This window comes from Octodon degus, unplaced genomic scaffold (assembly GCF_000260255.1).
Source record: "Octodon degus isolate 3935 unplaced genomic scaffold, OctDeg1.0 scaffold00031, whole genome shotgun sequence".
Lineage (NCBI taxonomy): Eukaryota > Metazoa > Chordata > Mammalia > Rodentia > Octodontidae > Octodon > Octodon degus.
In genome coordinates, this window is record NW_004524607.1 from 17,557,887 (window position 1) to 17,578,469 (window position 20,583).

The 20,583-nt window shown below is 46.1% G+C and overlaps 1 protein-coding gene across 1 annotated transcript; it reads left to right on the top strand.

Moving 5' to 3' along the window:
• The first annotated feature begins 8,828 nt into the window (after positions 1 to 8,828).
• Nptx2 (neuronal pentraxin 2) lies at positions 8,829 to 19,859 on the top strand. The gene is made up of 5 exons (XM_004629634.3): positions 8,829 to 9,380; positions 11,063 to 11,279; positions 15,891 to 16,135; positions 17,532 to 17,711; positions 18,531 to 19,859. The coding sequence occupies exons 1-5, from the start codon at positions 8,955 to 8,957 to the stop codon at positions 18,756 to 18,758; spliced, it is 1,296 nt and encodes a 431-aa protein (XP_004629691.1). The 5' UTR covers positions 8,829 to 8,954; the 3' UTR covers positions 18,759 to 19,859.
• The last annotated feature ends 724 nt before the right edge of the window (positions 19,860 to 20,583 follow it).

Sequence of the window (20,583 nt, forward strand, 5' to 3'; positions counted from 1 at the left end):
AGGCATTTTAGTTTCACATTTGTCAAAATAGTCTTCTGAAAGTAAGTGCTTATAAAGATGTTTGATGATGATTCCACAGTATTTCACTAGGGTCATTTTTAATTTGGGCCAAGGGGACAAACAAGTCTTTTGTACCTCCTAATTATCAATATCAACCCACAAGTTTGAGAAGATCATAAAAATAACTTTTGTTTAACCTTTGCCAGCCTAAAGATTCCCCAAGCACTGCATTTAAGAAAAATGTTGTAGCTGTAGAATTATGGTAACCATGGCATAAACAATGCTGGAGGTAAACGAATGTTCTTACCCTTTGCTTCGTATTTTCAAGATTCCATTTGAAGTGTTCGTGAGTATGTATCTTTGTGGCTTGGATACTGATGGAGGTTCCATTAGCGATGTTAACTACAGTGATAAAGAGAATAGCTTGGGCTTTCTCCAGGGAAGAATCTTTTAAAAACGATTCTCAGTTTTGGATGTTTTTAAAGAATTTTCATTCTCTAGGGAGAGGTCATTCCACTATTCTCTAACTCCTCAAAAGACAGTCAATATTGGAGAGGTTTTGGTTCTGTTCCTTTTCCTAGACATAGAAATTTCCAATGTCATTACAATTGCTATATAACAGTCTTGCCCCCATAATTTTCAGAAATAAGGCAGGCCGTTATGTAACCCTTGATCAAGAAGTTAAGATCCTGCTCATAGGAATAGTATTTTGTGAAGGATATGGCCTCTGTACACAATACACCTTTTACAGCAAATATTTGAGAATTTACAACATGCCAGGCAATGTTTTAGCACAAGAGACACAGAAGTAAACAAAAACAAAGTATCTTTTATTATTACCAATTGGTATAATATTTCCTGGCCAGTTTATCAGATAACCTTCAGCAAGATTTGAATATTGTGAATTGCATTTAGGTAATAATTTGAGGGTTAAAGTTGATTGCAGTTGTAAAGGAAATAACAATCTCTCCACCTCATCACTCACCTCAGCACATCCCCCAGCAAACACATGCATATTCTTTTTACTTACTGGCCTCAGTGATTTTCAAACCAGAACTTATAATACAATGTACTGGTTTAAAAATAAAGATTAAACATGAAAATATCCTCTGTGGTTTCAAGTAACATGTTTAATGCATATTTATTTTGTTATCAGGGTTCTAAAATTGAGAGAATTCTTTTTAGAGTCAGGATGAGGATGGCAAAGAAAAATCAAAATATAAGAAGGAAATTCAAGCTTTAACTTAAAATATCACATATTGACGTAGATTCCTTTTGCTTTCATATGCCATGAGGTGGTTTTTTTTTTTTTTTTTTTTTTTTTTGCATTAAATTGACCTTATCTGTCAAAGCTAAAGACTCCAGGTTGCAATACAGCTTTACGCCTTTGTTCTCTAACCTTTTACTACTTTATGTAGTTTTTAGAAAGCTAGCTGTTAAAACAAACTTAATATAGCATTAGTTTCCACAAAAGATGGGACTGACTTGGGGAGTTAAAAATGATTTGACTGATTCTTGCTGAAGAGGAGAGGAAATGCTACTTGGAAAATTGATTTATTTAACCTGCTTAGTTTAAGGGAAATGCCCTTCACCCTCGTCAACTTAGATGGACTGTTTATTAGCTGGGCTGAAATCACAGAGCAAGAGAAGAAAGAGTCTGGATGGAATGTGCTGCTACTGTCTCTGCCACAAAGCAGTGATGTACATGAAGGCTTTAATTCACTTCATGTGGTCTAGAGCTGCATAGAGATGGCAACGGGATATCTGGAACACATTTGAACATATTTTCCTGATGGAGGCTGGTAATGGTACAATTTCTCTCTGATTAGCAATCTGAAATATGCAGTCTCTTTGCACTTTTCACTCAGCCAAGAGGTTATCTTAGGTATGAAACTAGGATTCTAGGAGGAATAAGTGACTCATGTGAGATCAAAGAGCCAATAAGGATTTTAGTCAACAGCTCAAGGATATACTGAACCTAGTCTGTTCAAAATCAACATCACCAAAGACATTTTTTAGTTCAGTTCCTCTAATGCCAATTGCTCACTGGACTCAGGACCTATTTTGATAGTGCTGGGAGACAGGTCTATTTCTTTATAAGTTCATCTTAACCCCACTGAGTGAGTGGTGTTATACTGTATAGCCTGATGAAAAAGTATGAAACACCCCCACCCCCACCACCACTTCTCTGACACTTCCCTCTGGGTATCCAGATGGAAGAATCAGAAAGCAGGGGATGTGTAGACATTTCAGATACAAATTCCCACTTTCTTTTGCTCAATTAAAAGGAGAATATTGTTACTATTCACTTTATTCATTCTTGCAAGTGGATATTCTAGTTGCCTGGTTAAACAATTACATGTTCCTCACTTGTAGATGATAGGTGAGTGATATTTACTAGAAATGAGATAAATTTGTCTTAAAGTACCCTTGGAAACAGTGAACAAATTTGGAACAAAGGACTACAAATCAGAGATTACTAACCACATATCTTGTTTTTCTCAAATGGCTTCAACGTTCCCTTCCTTTGCCCTCTCTCCTGACCCCCTGAATTTTCTATCATGTACTTCACTGTCCTTTGAAGGGATAATCTAATTCCCAACTTCTCAAAATATCTATTTCCATTCTAATACAGTGACTTTCTTCTTATGAAGTTGCATAACAGGCTGTATGTTAAGCAAAATCCTCTTGGTTTCTTTTCTGTATCACTACTATGATTGTGCACAAAGACAATAGATTTATGGAAAGAAGGAAGTACACCAACCTTAGAAATTGCCCACATGAAAGAGTTTAATAGAAAAGATATTATAATATGGGGATTAAAGTAGAAAGAGAAATAGTATATAATAAACTATCATCCTTTTAGTATCATTTGAAACTAAGTATAGACAAGGTAAACTTTCTGTAGAATGTGGCTTGTAAACAGTAAGAATTGCATGTAAGAATGAGTGGGCTTTGCGATTCTAGAAATGGAAGAAAGTTCATTCCAAAGGTAGAAAACAACCTAAGCTCCAAACCTGGAGGAGGGAAAAAAGTGAGTTATAAGTGAAAAGCCTCAGTTTACTTTGGATTAAAGGGTAGATTAAGCACTGTACAGTAGAAAATAGAGTTGAACTGAAAGGTGGGGAATGAATGATGGAGACCAAAGAGTTTACACATTTTCATAGGAAATACCAGAGGTTTCTGATCAGGGGAGCTCAATTCAACGCTTGACCTTTTTCCTCAGAAATTCTGATCTGGCAATAGAATGTAAACTGAAATAAAGATGTAGATTGGAAAGTTTGGCTAGGAGACAACTGTATCATTTAGAACAAAATAAGGTTGTAATAGTGAAAATTGAGTTGATATATTGTAAAAGTAGGATTAAGATTTAGAAACTAACTAGAATTTGAATGAGGTTAGAGAAGGACATACAGATTACTGCAAAGGTCTGAGTTTGGATGATACGTAAAACACTGATGATACAGGAAATAGATAATATATAAGGATGAATAAGAAAGATGAGGAAGAGAAGAATAAATTAGTTGAGGATATATGGGGCTAAAAATGCTTACAGTGAATTCTTGAGATGTCCAACATGTAACTGGTTTATTATATTCTGGAGCCTAGCTCAGATCAGAGATAGTTACTGAATATAACTAAAAAACACACAACTGTTAGAGCAGAGAATACAGTGAGAGAAAGAAGGAAGCTATTGACCACTAAACTTTGGACACATGCACTGAGGAGGAAGGCAGTGAAAGAAGGTCCAATAAAAATAGAACAGAGAGAAGGAAGAGGGAAAGAAGGAAGGAAAAAAGGCAGAAGGTTGGCTGATAAAGCAAGGGAGAAAATCAGAATACAAGAACAGAAACTAAAAATGGAAAATTTTAATTTAAAGATTTAATCAATAATAATGAATGATTCAAGAATTTGAGAATGACAGAAACCATTGGAATTCATAGCAAATTTTTAATTTTAATAAAGAAATTTTTGAAGAAAAACATTTTGATGGGTTATAATGAGTGACACAGGAAAATGGTACAGAGAAAAGAGGCTCTTTACTAGGAGCCAACAAGCCTGAGTTCCACCTTTGCCCTGCTGTTAAGTAGTCTTATGCCCATTTAATCTTTCTTAAACTGTTTCCTAGTCTTCAAGATTCTATAAAATCTCTTCTAAATCTCACTTTCAAAGATTCACACAAGCTCCTTATGTGTTTAAAACACATGGAGATATTGAGCTACAAATCTTTATCAGACTTAGGCCAATTTTGCAACTTGTATCTGGTGTAAAAGTGAGGCAGTATCTTAATGTTTCCCAATATTGAGAAATTAAAATTACATTTTTAGATTTCCTCAGAGCAAACCAAGCTCATGAAGTCCCTTCCTCCAGGAGTCTCCTTCCACCTCAGTTGACCATTTTTTACATTTAAAAACTAAGCTAAGATATCATACTTACTTATCTAGTGAGTTATTCTATTGCTTAAATCAGAGGATGCCACCAAGCAGCTTGATGGAATCATCTGTGTGATTATTCACAACCAATCCCCCAAACCATAGTTCTCCAGCTACATGTGATCATCCCTTGAACAGCAACATTTCCTGGAACTCAGTGTTGTATATCACATGCTCCCAAATTAAACCACAAATAGGTTATTCAAGACAAATTCAGATGTACTGAAGTAAGCAAATTTGCCTTATCTCAAGGGAACATATTAGATCCCTATAGCAATGCAAACTCAGAATTGCTGAAATATTCAATATCACAAACTTTTTAGTTGGGTTGAATGATATGGACTAGTGATATACTCTGTTAGTGTAGATGTCAAATAGTTGACTACGAGTGAATTTCCAGGTTAAAGATCAATAACACCATGCTGGGCAGGCCAAGAAGGTCAGCGGACTAAAGTGTCTGCTTAGGCAAAGCGCAGCAGCCAGGATTCCCAGCATGCTATGCCAGCTCCGCCCCCAGGGCTCTCTGAGATGGCAACTGAGCCTGGAAGTGGTGGTGCACACCTGTAATCCCAGCACTTGGGAGGCTGAAACAGGAGAATCACTACGAGTCCGATCTGTGTAGTGAGACCCTGTAGACCCTTGTACACCCTGTACTAAATTAAAAAAAATTAAAAATAATTTCTAAAAAATAGCACCATTCTTCACCTTTTAAGAAAAACCCAGAGTAGGATATCTTTCTCTTGCTGAGACACAAGTAAACTTTCCTGAAGTTCTTACTCTCCTATTTCTCTAAGGAGGTTGACCTGTTCTTTCTCAAGATTGCTACCTTATTTATCAGTGACATTGTACAAAATAAAGGAAAACTAAAGTTTTGTTTTTATAGGACATATAATTTAAGTCTGATTGCCATGGAATAAAAGGACAATTATCATCATTGTGCACTTGACATATGCCATACGTGTTCACAGATTTTTGTCTCATTTAAGCTTCCAAAAAAAAATTTTTCCCCCCTTGGTTATACAGCAAGTAGCTCCTTCACACAAGCAGATAAACTTTATTAGCAAATTTAGCTTTAATTTGAGAGATGAGAAAACTGAGAGTCAGAGAGGGTAAGCTATTCTTTCAAGGTTAAATGGTAAGATATAAATCTGGACTGAAACAAGAGCCCTTTTACTCCAAAGCTAAAGCTGTTTTTACTCTTTGAGGCAGTCTGGCCTAATGAAAAATCCCTCGCTAGAAAGGGTCTTAGCATTTTGTGCATAAAGAGGATTAGTCAAGATCCTTTGAAGCCTCCAACTATTGTTTTACTGGCACTGAAACACACACATACTCCACTTATATTTCTTTTTTGACTGAAATTCAGCACCAAGTACAGTGTCCAAGTCATGTACACAGGGAGCTGTGCTTGGATTCTGTGTTAGGGAGCTCACACCCCCAATCTTAACTTCCCCATCCTTGACTTGCTCGTTGGCACTGAGTAAAGAGGAAATGTAAAAAAGAAAAGAAAAGAAAAGAAAGAAAGAAAAAGAAAGATGGGAGCCTCTGACACCATGGGGAAAATTAGCACATTTCTCAGAAGACCAAGATAAAAATGCATGTGAGAAGAACAAGGGAGCTAAACAGATGGGGCAATAAATGGAGATAGAATGAGCTCATCAGGATTCCCAGCACATGGTTTCAGTCCATACTGAGCTCTCAGCTGACCTGGGACCAGCAGACATAGTGAATGAGTGGGTGGTTACTATGCTGCAGCATCAGTTACACTAAAGGATTAGGCGGTGCTGATTCACTGCTGCAGATCTGCACGACTTTTCAAATGGAGGAAAATCTGTAGGCCCTGGTCTCTGCCACTCACAAAACTATTCTCATTGGTAGTATGAGTCACACCTGCAGGGTCTTTCTTGGGTTGTGAGTAAAGAATGTGCCACCATGTTACTGAAAACAGGTCTCAACCACAGTTATTGCATCTGCTTGTATAAAAGTATGACCTGCAGTATGACACAATCAGCCTGCCTTTCCATACATACCCTTCACTACAGGTGGTTTCCACACACACAGAAAAGAAACGTGTTCTGAAATCTCTGTCACACTGAACAGTTAGCTCTTCTTTTCCAAACACCAAGCTCTTGAATAGAGCCAGAAAGGCTGCTAAGTGTCTAGCCTAATTCCCTTATCTCATACACAGGGAAATGAAGGTCCAGACAGGAGAAATGCCTCATCCCAAACTACTTAGCTAGTGACAGTTGGTATTAGGACTTGAACTCCTCATTCCTAAACCAGCAGATTTTCCACTGCACTATGAAGATAAAATAAAACCCTAAATAACATTTACCCTGTTAACTAAGCCCTCTAATTTTACTGACTCCTGAGAAAATAACATCTCCAATGCCGGGCTTGTTCCATCTGGGCTTTGGAAATTTCACTGATCACTTCTCACACTAGAATTTCTTTTAAGAAATTTAACAGTAATTATTTGGGGATATATGCTATTTTTATGTCTTCTCGTACACTGCCTTCTTTCTTCAGAGGAAATTAGAATTCTGGATATACACTTGATTTTATTTAATTATTAAATGAACAAGCCTCTCTTTCAAGCAGCTGCAAATACAATTAGTGTATGTCAAGAAAGGATATATAGTGCCATATAGGCACAAGAATAATCTATTGTCACATCTAGTTAAGATCTACCTAGGTATATGAGTAAACGAACATCAAACTTTGGAGTGGAAAAGTAAAAGGTCACATCTTTATCTGAGTAATTCTGAGCATGTCTGAAGTTGTTTCAGACATGGAATGATCTACAATGCAACATTTCATAAAGTGCTTTTGAAACCATGTTGCTGTCACTGCAGTTTGGGTATATGTGGGCTTATTTAAACTTTCAGAGTTTTCAAACTCAGGAAGAAGTCTATTCAAGGTCATATTTACAAGGTGAAACTGATGATACAGACCAACAATGACACAAGCCCACTACTCCCCCTACCTCCCACCTCATACCTTTCCCACTGATGAATATTCTTACCTGAATCATTCCTCATTGTCCTCTGCTTTACATAATGTGTAGACCAGGTTTCCTGCCTCTATTTTTTATCCTTGAAGAGATTTTCATCAATAGAACTTTTTTTAATTTACCAACATTGTCCTTGAAAACCTCACAACTATTTACATAACAGAAGCTATTGTTTGAAGTGCAAAGCAGGTCAGAATTTGGTTTCTAGAGATTAATCACCGCAGTCTACTTTATATTATCATAATAATTTCATTTATTTTGATACAATTTGTTTTCAGCATCAACCTTAGCTTCTGTGCCCAAGTGACAAATCCATTTGTTTCTGGTAGAATGGATAATGTGATTAATGACCTAGCAACAAGATTTCTTTAAAAGCACAGAAAAAAAGATTTCCATTTTTAATGCACTGTAAACCAGCTCAGCCTGTAGCTGTACTTAAGAAAAAAAAAAAAAAAAAAAAAAAGGAAAAAAAAATCCTCTGAACTTATTTGTAAGTAACGGATAAGATTTTGAAACAAATTTGCTACTCCCTTCTGGGGTTTTCTGTGCATTATCTGTTCTCTCCAAGAATCTGTGCGCAGTGGTCTCAATTGGAAAAGCAGATGTTGTGCTCCCCACCCCAACGCTATTTACAAGGACGGGGCACAGTTGTACGCCGCCGTGGCGTGGCACCATCGCAATGATTCCAGTGGGACATCCTCACAATCGTAATAAGCTCACTGACTAGAGGGCTGTCGCCGGCTTACACGATGTAGCCTTCGTCCAACTGCGTGGGCGCCTGGTCCCGCCCCGCAGACTGTGGAAACGGCCAGAGCAGGCCGGGTGGGGGCGGGGAACGTGAGGCCGTCGGGCTCCGGAGGCGGCCGTCGTGCGGCTCCATCCCGCCTGCAGAGGGAAGAAGCCCACCCTGCGGCGGGGGCGGCTGGCGTCTACGTCCGGGTCTTGAGTCCCACCGCGGTCTCCACTGTGGGAAGTGGGGTAACCTCCCCTTCAGGGTTTTTCGCGCCGCGCCGGAAGCCCGCAGCCACTCGTGGGCGCTTGGAGCCTCGCGGCTTCTCCTCAGCCCGCATCCTCGGGTGTGTTCCAGGAGTGCCTAAGCCCGGCCGGCCGACGTTCGTCAGGGCACTGAGGTATTTGGGGACTTCAGGGCTCCCTTCCTGGGGACCCTGGGACCTCACACTCCCACTTGAGGCTTCGGCCCACGCGCCCACCCAACAACCCCGCGCTCCTTGAGGAGCGCCCCCAACTCCGCCCCCAGCGTGACGCGCACTCAGATGGACCAATCAGAGCTTGCGGCGCGCGCCCCACGCGCCGAGTCTCCCGCCCCCTCCGCTTAAGAAAGAGCGCGCGGCTGAGCCCAGTCAGACCGCTGCGCTAGGCGGCCAGTGGAGTTATAGGACAGCAAGAGGTCTTGGCTGTGTCGTCCACGCGGCCACTCCAGTTGCCAGCGCCCCGACGGCACCCGCCCTCCAGTTCGCGGATGCTGAGTTGAGCGCGGCGGCAGCAGCGGGATGTTGGCGCTATTGGCCGCCGGTGTGGCGCTAGCCGTGGTCGCCCGGGCCCAGGACAAGCCGGTGCCCGGCAACCGCTTCGTATGCACCGCGCTGCCCCCGGAGGCTGTGCATGCCGGCTGCCCGCTACCGGCGATGCCTATGCAGGGCGGCGCGCTGAGCCCCGAGGAGGAGCTGCGGGCCGCGGTGCTGCAGCTGCGCGAGACCGTCGTGCAGCAGAAGGAGACGCTGGGCGCCCAGCGCGAGGCCATCCGCGAGCTCACGGGCAAGCTGGCGCGCTGCGAGGGGTTGGCAGGCGGCAAGGGGCGGGGCTCGGGGGCCACGGGCAAGGACACCATGGGCGACCTGCCGCGGGACCCTGGCCACGTCGTGGAGCAGCTCAGCCGCTCACTGCAGACTCTCAAGGACCGTCTGGAGAGCCTCGAGGTAGTGGTGCGTGGAGAATACAGGGGGTGACGCCCTCGGCGGCTGGTGGGTGGAGGATTCGGGAGAGGAGCGGGTACATGAGATCGTCAGCGAGAGAAACTGTTACAGGTCAAGGGAAGGGTCTTGGCCTTGGTCTTAGTCTTAGTCTTAGTCTGGAGTTTACTTGAGTCAGACCTCTTTCTCCCTCCCACCCTTCCTCGTCTCCTTGTTGGAAAGCAAAGGGTTAACCTACCGTCCACCTTCCCCGAGCGCGCCAGGGCTACGCACCGGTTCCACGGGGAACTTGAGGAGGTCCTGGCTGGTAACCCCGGAGGGACAAGCCGGGCACGAAATATCCAGGACCAGGACGCGCTCTGGCTGGCTGTGCCAAGGTCTGTCTCGGAGGCTTGCTCGTGCGGTCAGGTGCCTCGGGCATCTGGTGGTTTCTTTTCACTTTGGGTCGGCTGGACCAGAGGAAGTGAGGGCGGGGAAGGAGGGGCGGGCGGAGGGGAGGTGGGAGGGTGCCGAGAAAAGATAGCGCAGCGGCGGGTCACCAACGACCCCCAAAAGCACATCTAAGTAAATCTCATAACTTCCAAGGTGCTTGTCTACAGACTTGGACCATTTTAAGGTGCCCTTCCGGATTGCTTTGGGGGAAGGGATCTTATTACCTTCCCTTCTTGAAAGATGTCTACAGTTTGGAACTTTGAAAGCAAAATCTTCAATTAATTTTCCTCTTTACTTTCCACCCTATTTAAGAAGTGTGGACATTTCTGTTAATAGCGTTTATCAAAACACCTATTAGCAAGGCAAGGTTTGAATTACAGGTGGTAATGATTGCCGAATTGCTGGAGGGTTTCTTTTGGCATGAGAGCTAAATACAGTATTTCTAGCATCTGTACATCCCGTGAGTCATTATGATTACTAACAGCTAACATTTCTTGAGTACTAAATATGAGTCAGGCAAATTATTTAATATTAACTCCTGCAACAATGAACAGTATGAGGTAGGTTCTATTTTCTGCAATTCATAATTTGGAGCACTTGGACACAGAACTGAGGTAAAGAGTTTGCCAAGGGCTCATGGCTTAGGCAGCAGTGAGCTAATGGCAGAGGTGTAAGAGAAACAGAAAGTGAGGATTTAGGAAAAGCGTTAAAAACAAAGATTTCTGGAGTTTAGACTCATGAGATTTTATGCCTGTCATTTTTCAGCGGTGTCTCTGCAAGCATAGTTATTTACGTTTGCGTCATTCTGGAACTTTGAGGTTGTTTTCATTTCTAGATGAAAGCTCGCCAGCTTTGAGTATCACTAATTAACTCTGTAGGAAAAAGAAAAAAAGTCCTCTCTGTATTTTGGTTTGTACCTGACATAGAATTATGGGTGTCAGTTTAATTTTTGACTTTTTAGTGAGAAGAGAAAAACAGCTTTTAAAAAAGAGGGAAAATAAGATTCTCAAGTTTCAAATATTGCAGCAGAGTAATTCTTGTCTGACTTTGAAATCCTCTGACTTTGGAAATCCTTTCCCCACCCCAAAAAATAAAATTAAATTAAAAGGGCCCATCAAGAGCCTTTTGAGCCGTTGGTATGATTTAATGATAAGTTTTTGGAGGTTTCTCCCTATGTGGTCATGTTACTGGAACTATATGTCACCATTTCTGCTCCACCAGCCTGAATATTTCTCTCCCACTCTTCTGATTGAAAGCTCCAGCTCCGCACCAATGCATCCACCACAGGGCTGCCCAGTGACTTTAGAGAGGTGCTCCAGCGGCGGCTTGGGGAGCTGGAGAGGCAGCTGCTTCGCAAGGTGGCAGAGCTTGAGGATGAGAAGTCTCTGCTCCACAATGAGACTTCCGCTCACCGGCAGAAGACTGAGAGCACCCTGAATGCACTGCTGCAGAGGGTGACCGAACTGGAGCGAGGTACACGGTGCTGTGCTTGTCTGTCTGGAAGAGGCCTGGTTTTCATCCCTTGTGGTCAGACTCAGGATTTCAGTGTAGGGAGAGCAGATAATAAAGATGACTGAATGAAGATGACTGACGGTGGTTATCTCAGGAATCAGTCCCCGCCCCACTGGCATTGCCCATGGGAAATTGAAAGACCTCAGGGCCACCTTGGACAAACAGCCTGTCTCTGGCTTCCTCCCTGTGTGGACCTTTCAATCCCTTCTTAACTCACCCTTGCAATAATTTCTGTGTATCTTTCTCTTCCTTCTTTACACCAAGGTGGGTGTAAAGAAGTTTCTCCCAGGAGAGCCAGAAAGGGAGAGATGAAAGGCCCTAGATAATTTACACTATATTACAAAAATTGCAGAGTGGCCTGAGTATATAGTTCTAAGTTTGCTGGGAGTGGGTATAAGATTTAATGTCAGGTATACTCACCTGATATGGGCGATTTCTGATTATTCAGTTTCATGAATTGCTAGGAGCATGTCCAGCCGCAGAATGCCCAGTGACTCTTTCAGCCACTTTGACCCAGGAGGACCAGAGGGAGAAGGGGATGGGTTTCTCTCCTATCCCATGAGGCACAGGATTTTTTTTTTTTTTTTCTTTTCTCTTCCACTAGCAAGATCTAGCCTTTGTTCCCTGGCCTTCTCAGAAGAAGGTGGTGTGTCTAATGTGCGTGACTCACATTCTTGAATTTCTAGAACTGTTTCCTCTCTGCCTGCCTTCTACTGCCAAGTGACATCAGGGGACTCATTAGGTCTCAGCCTTCCCCAAAGGTAGAGAAGCTGCAGCTGAGGCTGTTCTCACCTGGTGGGAGGGGCGGGCCGTATCTAACTGCATTTGAGCAGGTCCCTCCACCCAGCCACAGCTGTAGTATTTCCTTTGGGCCATGCAGCAGGCACTCTATGGTCATTTAGTGCCTTAGAAGGGATGGCTATAGAGCGAGAGCAGAGCTTTGCCAGGGCTAAGTGCCTTGCTTGGTGCAGTGGCCAAGTTGCTGTAAGAATGAGTTAATGGAGCAGGGCCAGGCAGTGCACTGAGTCCTTCACTGCTGGGAGGTCCAGTTTCCTGATGGGAGTGCCCTTTTCACAGATGAGAAAAATGCTCACTTCTCAACCAGATAAATGTCCTCTGGAGAGAGAGGCCAAAGTAGTGTGGGCTACTAGCTGGGAGGTGCAGCAACAACATACCCCCTCCTCAGTTCTCTGTTCTCTGATTCAAGACCAATACAAGTACTATGTGGCCTACCTCATGCTTCTTCATCATGGCTTTGGTCAGCAGGAGCTGCCACTTGGTGACTTTCTCTCCCTCCCCAGCCTATACACAGGCAGAAGGAAACAGGACTCAGGCCCATTGATCCTGGTTTTGGCGTTGACTCTCTTCATCCTTATTTCTCACTGAAAGCTGTTAGAGCCAACTGTCCTGGAAGGGGTGGGTGCTGGTTCCCTGGTGGTCATTCTGGCAGAGGATTGGCCTACAGCAGCTATTTACATGGCCTGCTGTCTTTCAATGTGCTGTGCAAAGTTGAGAATGCCTTATCAACTCCACATGCCTTGTCAACTTAGCTCTGGGATAAATCTTTTAAGAAACGTGACCATTTGCTGAGCAGTTTCTTTGCTTGACAGTTGGGTTTACATTGGTCCTGTCTGTGACCATTGTCTAGGGACATGTCCATGCCTAGCCCCCAAGTGTGCTCCAAGTGGAGAATGTACCAGGTTCCTTAGAAGCATCCAGCTGAGCACAGAGGAGGTAGAACTCAACCATGTAGGAAGTGGGATCTTGGGGAGACTCTGACCTAAGATCCATCATCTTGTGCCTGTTCTTGGCCAAGTCCCAAGTCTCCCCACCTCCCCCCAGCTCCTGTAAGCCTTGCAACAGCCCTATGGCATGTACTAGCTACAGACAAGGGACTAAAGTCCCAGGCAAGTAACACCTACATTTTCTCAGAGCTGGGATTAAAGGTGGTGACTCTGGAGGAAGAGTAAGGACTCCTGCCCTATTGGGCAGAGGGCTATTATGAGCCCAGCAGGCACTGTCCTACTCTAGCCTGTGGGTGCTCTGCACTCCTGACTTCCCAGGATGCCCAGCTTTCTTTGCTCATTCCCAGGGAGCTCCAGAGCCTGGGCCAGCTGGCCAGGTGCAGCCCTGCTCAGTGTTGAAAGCAGCCTTGACACTAAAAAGACCAGAGCCTCCTCCCTGTAGCTGCAGGCTGCCTGCCCTCCTCCTTGGACTTGTCTGCCACCTGCAGTTTCTGATTTATTGGTCAGGCTTTTTAATTCCTTAATTGGTTTTAACTAAGTTTCCTCTGAACTTCCAAGCTGTTTTATTCAAATAAAGGGTGCCAGCTTTCAGGGTGTGGACCCCCTCTTCTGCCCCTCAGCTCTCCCAGCTCTAATTAAATCTATGTGTTGTTACCATGCTAACAATATTACTAATACTGAGACTTATTAAATTGGAAAGCCTGCCCACCTTCAAGCATAGAAGTCATTTCTCTTTATTAGATAATGATGCCTTCATTAAGAATGTGGCCATTTGCCACTTGAAGATTAAGTACTAGTGGCTCCACTAAGGGGAAGAGGGACTTTCAGGTCCTGCTCTGTGATTTACTAGCTATGTGACCTCGGATAAGTCTCTGAGTCTTGGTATTTCAACTCTGTAACCTGCAAAACCAGGGGATTGGGGCTGTTTCTGTCTGTTTTTCTTCAGCCTAATGAAGGTCTGGCCCTTGCCCTTCCTCTGGCAAGGCCTCTCCACTTCCTGGGTTCCAAGGTCTTTCTAGCCCTTAGAAGATGCTTTGAGCCCAGGTGCTAGAGAAGGTCAGGAGACTGCGCAATCAGAGGCACACGCGTGTATATGCTGAGAAGTCCAGGTTCTGGTATCAGTGACATCCTTCCTGATCCGGAGAGACTGGAAGGGTAATCCTGGGCCTGTTGGTCTACCCAGAAAACCCTCCTCAGACAGACAAGGCCCTTTACCCTGATAGAAACCAAATTTGGGGGATTATGTTAGTAAAAGGTTATCCAGCCAGCTGTCTCCTGTGAGTGCTTGTTGAATGAGTGAAGATGTTTAGGAGGCTTTCCTAGGAAACCTGGTCCCCAAATAAGAGGAAAGTTTTAACTGTGACAACTCACAGAAGTAGTGTTTTCCAGAAAACTTTGGTCTCAGATAACAGGGAATGGCATTGTTAAAGTACTTTTGCACCTAAACCAAGACGACACTGAAAGTTACTTTAATCTACTTTAGAGTTCATTATCCAGCATTTGGAAAGCACTGTGTACCTAGGAGTAGCCTGGGGAGAGGGAGCATCTTTATTGGTCCAGAAAATTCTGGAAGCAGGTGTGTTCACCTGGGTGGGGGGAGCACCTCTGCATGTACATGCCTCCTCTTGATCTGGGTCTATAGGAAATTATCAAGAAACAATCCTCTCTTGGGGAAGAAAGGGCGAATGGAAGGGAAGAGTTTACAGAAGGGACTTAGCCACTTGTGAGTTATTTGTAGCATCAAGACCTAGAGCCCAACTCCTTTGCTTCAGTGGTGGTGATTATTTAGTATGACATGGTGACATGGTCTTCCTCACTTGCTAAATGTTTACCAAGTGCGTGGGTGCTGTGAGACTTTCTGTCACCAAACCCACCTGCTATGGATTCCAGACCCCACTTCTTCATGAAGAGGCTGAGAGCTAAGGAGAACTCTGAAGAAACAAGACTTGACTAAGAAAAGATTTTTTTCTGGTTTAGTGAAATAAGAGAGTCAAACTTACCCTTCCCTAGTTCCTCAGTCTTTCCGATCCTCAGATATGACTAAAATAATACTGAGTACTAAGAAAGGACCAGAGATTTTTTTCCACTGGATTTAGGGAAGCCTGTGTTTCTGTTGTAAAAGACAGAGCTAGTGCCTGGCGTGATGGTGTGTGCCTGAAATCCTAATACTCAGGAGGCTGAGGTAGGAGGATTGCAAGTTTGAGTTCAGCCTGGGCAATTTAACAACTTAGCAAGACCCTGTCTCAAAATATAAAGCCAGCCATATGCCTGTAGTCTCACCACTCTAAGGCATGAGGACTGGAAGTTTGAGTCTAGCCTGAGCAATTTAAGGAAAAATAAATTTTTTTAAAGGGAAAGGGCATATAGTGCAGTGATAACCCACTCCTAGGTTCAATTCTTAGTACTGCAAAAATAAATAGATAATTGGTAACATATATCAAGTGCATTACCTACAAAATAATCCTTTCCCCTATTTTCTTACCCAGTCTTCCTTGGGGCCTCAGACTTCCTGGTACCTCTTCACGGGGATCTCATCCAGCGACATGCCATCACTCTCCCTCCCCGCCGGGCCCTGCCTTCCTAGCAGAGTCCCTGCCAGCCCTTCTGTCCACCACCTGCTGCTATTCCTTTCTGCCTTCCCTTCTAGGATATAAGCCTCCTGAAGGCAAAGGCTGAGTCTAGGACTGCTGGATGTTAGCACTTTAAGTAGTGGCTGGCAGCTGAGGGCACCCAGTCACTCTAGGGACTGCCTGAGAGTGGGCTGTGAGGGAGACTCGCTGGGGGTAGGATGGGCTAACAAGCTGTGGCCTCTCTTCTCTGCACCTAGGAAACAGTGCATTTAAGACACCAGATGCATTCAAAGTGTCCCTCCCCCTGCGCACCAACTACCTGTATGGCAAGATCAAGAAGACATTGCCTGAGCTGTACGCCTTCACCATCTGCCTGTGGCTGCGGTCTAGCGCCTCACCAGGCATCGGCACCCCGTTCTCCTATGCCGTGCCAGGGCAGGCTAACGAGATTGTGCTGATAGAGTGGGGTAACAACCCCATTGAGCTGCTCATCAATGACAAGGTGAGGCCACTCGGTGCAGGCCTGGGAACCCGGGGAAGTGGACACCTGGTGCAGGGAGAGTCTGCTCCTGGCCAACCCTTAACACAGCCCAGCAATCTTTACAGGAAATGACCGAGGAACACAGCTCTTTCCACCTTGAAGAAGTGGCTGTGTGCTGAGTGGGTCCACTCTGGAGTGTGACAGAGGGCAGGGGATGGGAGTGGGGAGAGTGGTAGTATATGGAGATCCAATCTGTGAGTCTGGCCAGGAGACAGCAGAGGGTCCAGGCAGCAAAGGAAGAGGGGAGCAGAGAGCAGGTCTCCGTGTGCAGGGGCTGGGCAGATCATTTTACATACAGTGAAATTTATCCCCTCCATACACATTTCAGCCAGTTTCAACAAATGCATACCATTGTGTAACCAGCATCCCAATAAATATAGAAAACAGTGCCTCCTTCTCCCACCTAGAATTCCCTCATGTAGATTCCTGCCTTGACTTCATATAGCCCCTGCCCCAGCCCATGGCCTGTTCCCTGGACCTACAGTCTTGCTTTTTCCAGATAAAGTGGCCCAGGAATCTGGCCTCCCCAAAAGCTCAGCTGTGGGCCTCCCAGCACCCCCCATTTCAAACTTTCCTTCTGAAGTTGACTAAACATAACAAAAGCACAACCTCATGTCCTCCTGGCTGGATTTGAGCATTTGGATGTGTGTTCCAACTCCCTGGCTTCCCCAGCCACCAAGGAGGGGTGGGCTGGGGCTAGGAGCCCCTCCCTCAGGGGATTTCCCTGCCTGCCCTGGGTAGAGATTGTTTAAATTGGAAGTGCTGTGGAGCCTACCAAGGATTAATTGCTCTAAATAACATGGTAGGACTGAGTCTTGTTTTCCTCTCCATTGAGACCTCTTGTAAACATCTAATTCCTGGAGGGAGGCTTTGGGTTGCTAGGAGACCAGCGGCAACAACCAGGCTGCCCAGCCTACTGGCAGTTCTCTGTGTGGTCTGTGTATGCCCCCTGGCACCTCACACTGACATCCTTCAGCCCTCCTCCCAGGCAGGTGGCACACACACACCCCAGCACACAGGGCCCTGAGTGACACCAGGGACATTTGGGGCTTTGTGTGAGAAGATCCCTGGTCCGTTCTCAAGGAAGCTGGTACAGGAGAATATTTGACTTCAGGGTCTGTTCAGAGCCAGCTGAGGTGGGGGGGGTGCACCCCTCATGTTAGCTTAGCTAGGGTGGGTACTGTGAGTGTCTAGTTCAGACCAGGGGGCTCCTGCTGACGTTGTCCCCTTCTGAGTGTCACACACAGCAGACAAGGGTAGCCCTGGAGGCGCAGTGGCCATGGGACTCGCAGGTGGCCTTCCACTTCAGGCTCCAGGGGTGTTGGGTGCTTCCTCATCTGCATGTGGCCACCCACAGGTTGCACAGCTGCCCCTGTTTGTCAGTGACGGCAAGTGGCACCACATCTGCATCACCTGGACGACGCGGGACGGCATGTGGGAGGCTTTCCAGGATGGAGAGAAGCTTGGCACTGGGGAGAACCTGGCACCCTGGCACCCCATCAAGCCAGGCGGGGTGCTGATCCTTGGGCAGGAACAGGTGGGTGCCCTCCAGGGGCCAGCAGCTGTGGGCCTGATGGCTGTTCAGTGGGCACAACCCTTGCTATCTCATGGGCTAAGGATGCACGGGGACACGGTCAGCACTGGCAGGGTCCAGGTTGGGGTGGTGGGTGCAGGCAGTCCCAAAGTCACATCTGACACACAGGGGTAGGGGTGCCCCTGCAGTCCAGCATCATCTTGTCACTTGGGCTGCAGCTTCATTCCAAGTCTGAGGCAGCAGAGAGCATCTCAGTGTCTGTGCAAGTCTCTGCTGGGACTGCCTTTGCCTGGGGCAGAAGTGACTTGGGATGCTTGAGCTGTTGTCCTCCGGGAGCTACTTGCTAGGGGTCCTGTCCCTGATTTCCAGCACAGGGCACTTAGGAAATGCCAGGTGCTTGGTATGTGGGGGTGCAGGGAGGAGAGTGGGAGACCTGGAACACCCTCCAGGAAATGTTCCGTCTAGGTGAGGAGAGCAAGAAGTTGTGTTTGAGATTTAGGCTGTAAGTGCTTTGGGGGCTTGGAGGCTGGATCCTTCCTAGCCCACTTCCCTCCCCTCATGACTGCTTCCCTGAGTGACTCAGAGTTAGGAAGCACAGCTATAGTTCTAGTTCTGAACAAGTGTTTCACCCTAAATGGCCCCAGCTTCCGCTGTATAAAATGAGTGGTTCATGTACAGCTGTTTTGGAGGCCTGTAGACTCCCTGGTCAGAGGAGGGGAGTCTGGGAAATGTCTTGGCCTCCTCCCCCATCTTCCTGGAGAATCAGCACGTGTGTGATTGTGAACCTGCCCTGATGGTGGATATCCTGTCCCTGTTTCCCAGGACACTGTGGGGGGCAGATTTGATGCCACACAGGCGTTCGTGGGAGAGCTCAGCCAGTTCAACATCTGGGACCGCGTCCTTCGTGCGCAGGAAATTATCAACATCGCCAACTGCTCCACGAACATGCCAGGCAACATCATCCCCTGGGTGGACAACAACGTGGATGTGTTCGGAGGGGCTTCCAAGTGGCCGGTGGAGACGTGTGAGGAGCGCCTCCTGGACTTGTAGCCATCTTCTCTCCACCGGAGGCCAGGACCAGGCCATCCCTGTTGGGATGTCAGGGCCACTTACTCCCCAGTTGGACTGTGTAAAACCTCTTGCCCCAATGGCTGGGACCCTGAAACCTGTTCCCAGGAATCTCTAAGTCTGACACCATGTGGCATCGTTTGTCACTGGCTTATTTGTTCCTTCCCAAGATTTTGGTTTTGGGGGTAGAGAGGTAGTGCCAGAATCCCCTGGGTAGGAGCCCCCAGCCACAAGTGGGCAAATAGCTGACTTCCTGCCGGAAGTGATGTCCATAAGCCCCTCTCCAGACCTGTGTAAATGCTAGCACAGCCCAGTCCTGCCTGTCCTTCCAGATCCCTGGTGTCCTGCGTGCACCTTCTGTGTGTCCCTTGTGTGTAAAGTGCATCCCTGCTGTCAGCTGAGCACGCAGCAAAAGCAGTCCCTCCCGCCCCGTGTCCTGTGCATTGAGACTGTCGCTGTGAGAAAGTCTAGCTGGTGGAGGGCCAGATGTCCAGACAACCCCTGTCTTTCCCAAAACAAGGGGAGGGATGGGGTGGGGGTGCTGCCTCCTGAGGGGGCCCAGGAGAAGAGCCACAACAGCTGTCCCTGCCCTCTGCCACTACTTCCTCAGACCCATGCTTTGATGGAATCACTCATCTGGTGCCAAAAGTTCGTGTGCAGCTTCTACAACCATTCAGTGTGGCCTGGGGGCTTTATTTTTCCCCATCAGAGAATAGCCATGAGAAGGCTCTCATTTTTTACATTTTGCCCACTGTGAGGAGTGTGTCTGTTTTTAATCCACTGGATTCCTGTAAGCATCTGTCCCCATGGGTTGTTTCCCCAAAGAACTTTGAAGAAAATGGATGTCATTTAGCCAACACTTGCTCAGTGACTCCAAGATGCTTAATATATTGTAATTTATTTTAAAGAGAATGTGATTATGTGGGGAAATTTATAAAGCTAAATATTATATATTTTATTTTTCATACCTGTTTGAAGTGCGAATTTGTGGAAATTCCATTCGTAGGACCAAGTTGACACGCCCATCCTGACATTGTACGCCACAAGAACTCTGCTGATGATGGAATTTTGATTAAAGTGCACTGGAAGATGCTTCAGGCTTTGTTTCTCCCCACCTGGGGTGGGGGTGGGGTCACACATGTTTTCGCTGGGGCCTGACACCAATGAGCGCATTCAGACCCGTTCCTAGAAGACTCGGGGAGCCAAGGATGCATGGAGGAGGATGCAGTCCAGGTGTACCCCATCCTTCAGTGCCAGGCTGCAGTTGTCCAGCAGGTTCTGTATCCCCAGCCTGTGTCTCTCTTTCCACTCAGACAAGAGGACACTGAGCTACCTCAGCTGTGACATGTGCTCAGCACCTTCTCTGCGAGGTACTCTTCATGCAGCGACTCATTTAATCCACCTGACAGTCCCCTGGAAGCGCTCAGCCCAGTTCATAGATCAGTGCACGGAATTGTAGCCAGCGAAGTCCAGACCCATAGTCACAAGCAGCCTGTAGCTCTGAAGCCTGTTGCACTCCTGTCCCTTCGACCACCTGCCACCTCAGCTCTGCTTTTTGGCCCTTGGCTCTGAGGGGCCTCTTACCACTGTAACCCTTGCAGAGCTCTCTGTGTACTTGCTGGGCCCTCACTGGCACATTGAGAGTCCCTTCACCATCACTTTCCACTTTTATATTTCACTCTGCTTGCCTCCATCCAATGGAACAATGTCAATTTCTGTTACAATAAGGGGGTGGGGACTAATTTAGGGCCACCTGACGCTAAGCCAGATGTACCTTGATACTGAGGCTGTGATGGAAATTGTGATC

Excerpts from the sequence above, each read along its gene's own strand:
- Nptx2 (XM_004629634.3), top strand. The coding sequence starts at position 8,955 with ATGTTGGCGCTATTGGCCGCCGGTGTGGCGCTAGCCGTGGTCGCCCGG. Across the intron at positions 9,381-11,062 it reads ACCGTCTGGAGAGCCTCGAG|CTCCAGCTCCGCACCAATGC; the intron begins GTAGTGGTGCGT and ends TCTGATTGAAAG. Across the intron at positions 17,712-18,530 it reads TGATCCTTGGGCAGGAACAG|GACACTGTGGGGGGCAGATT; the intron begins GTGGGTGCCCTC and ends CCTGTTTCCCAG.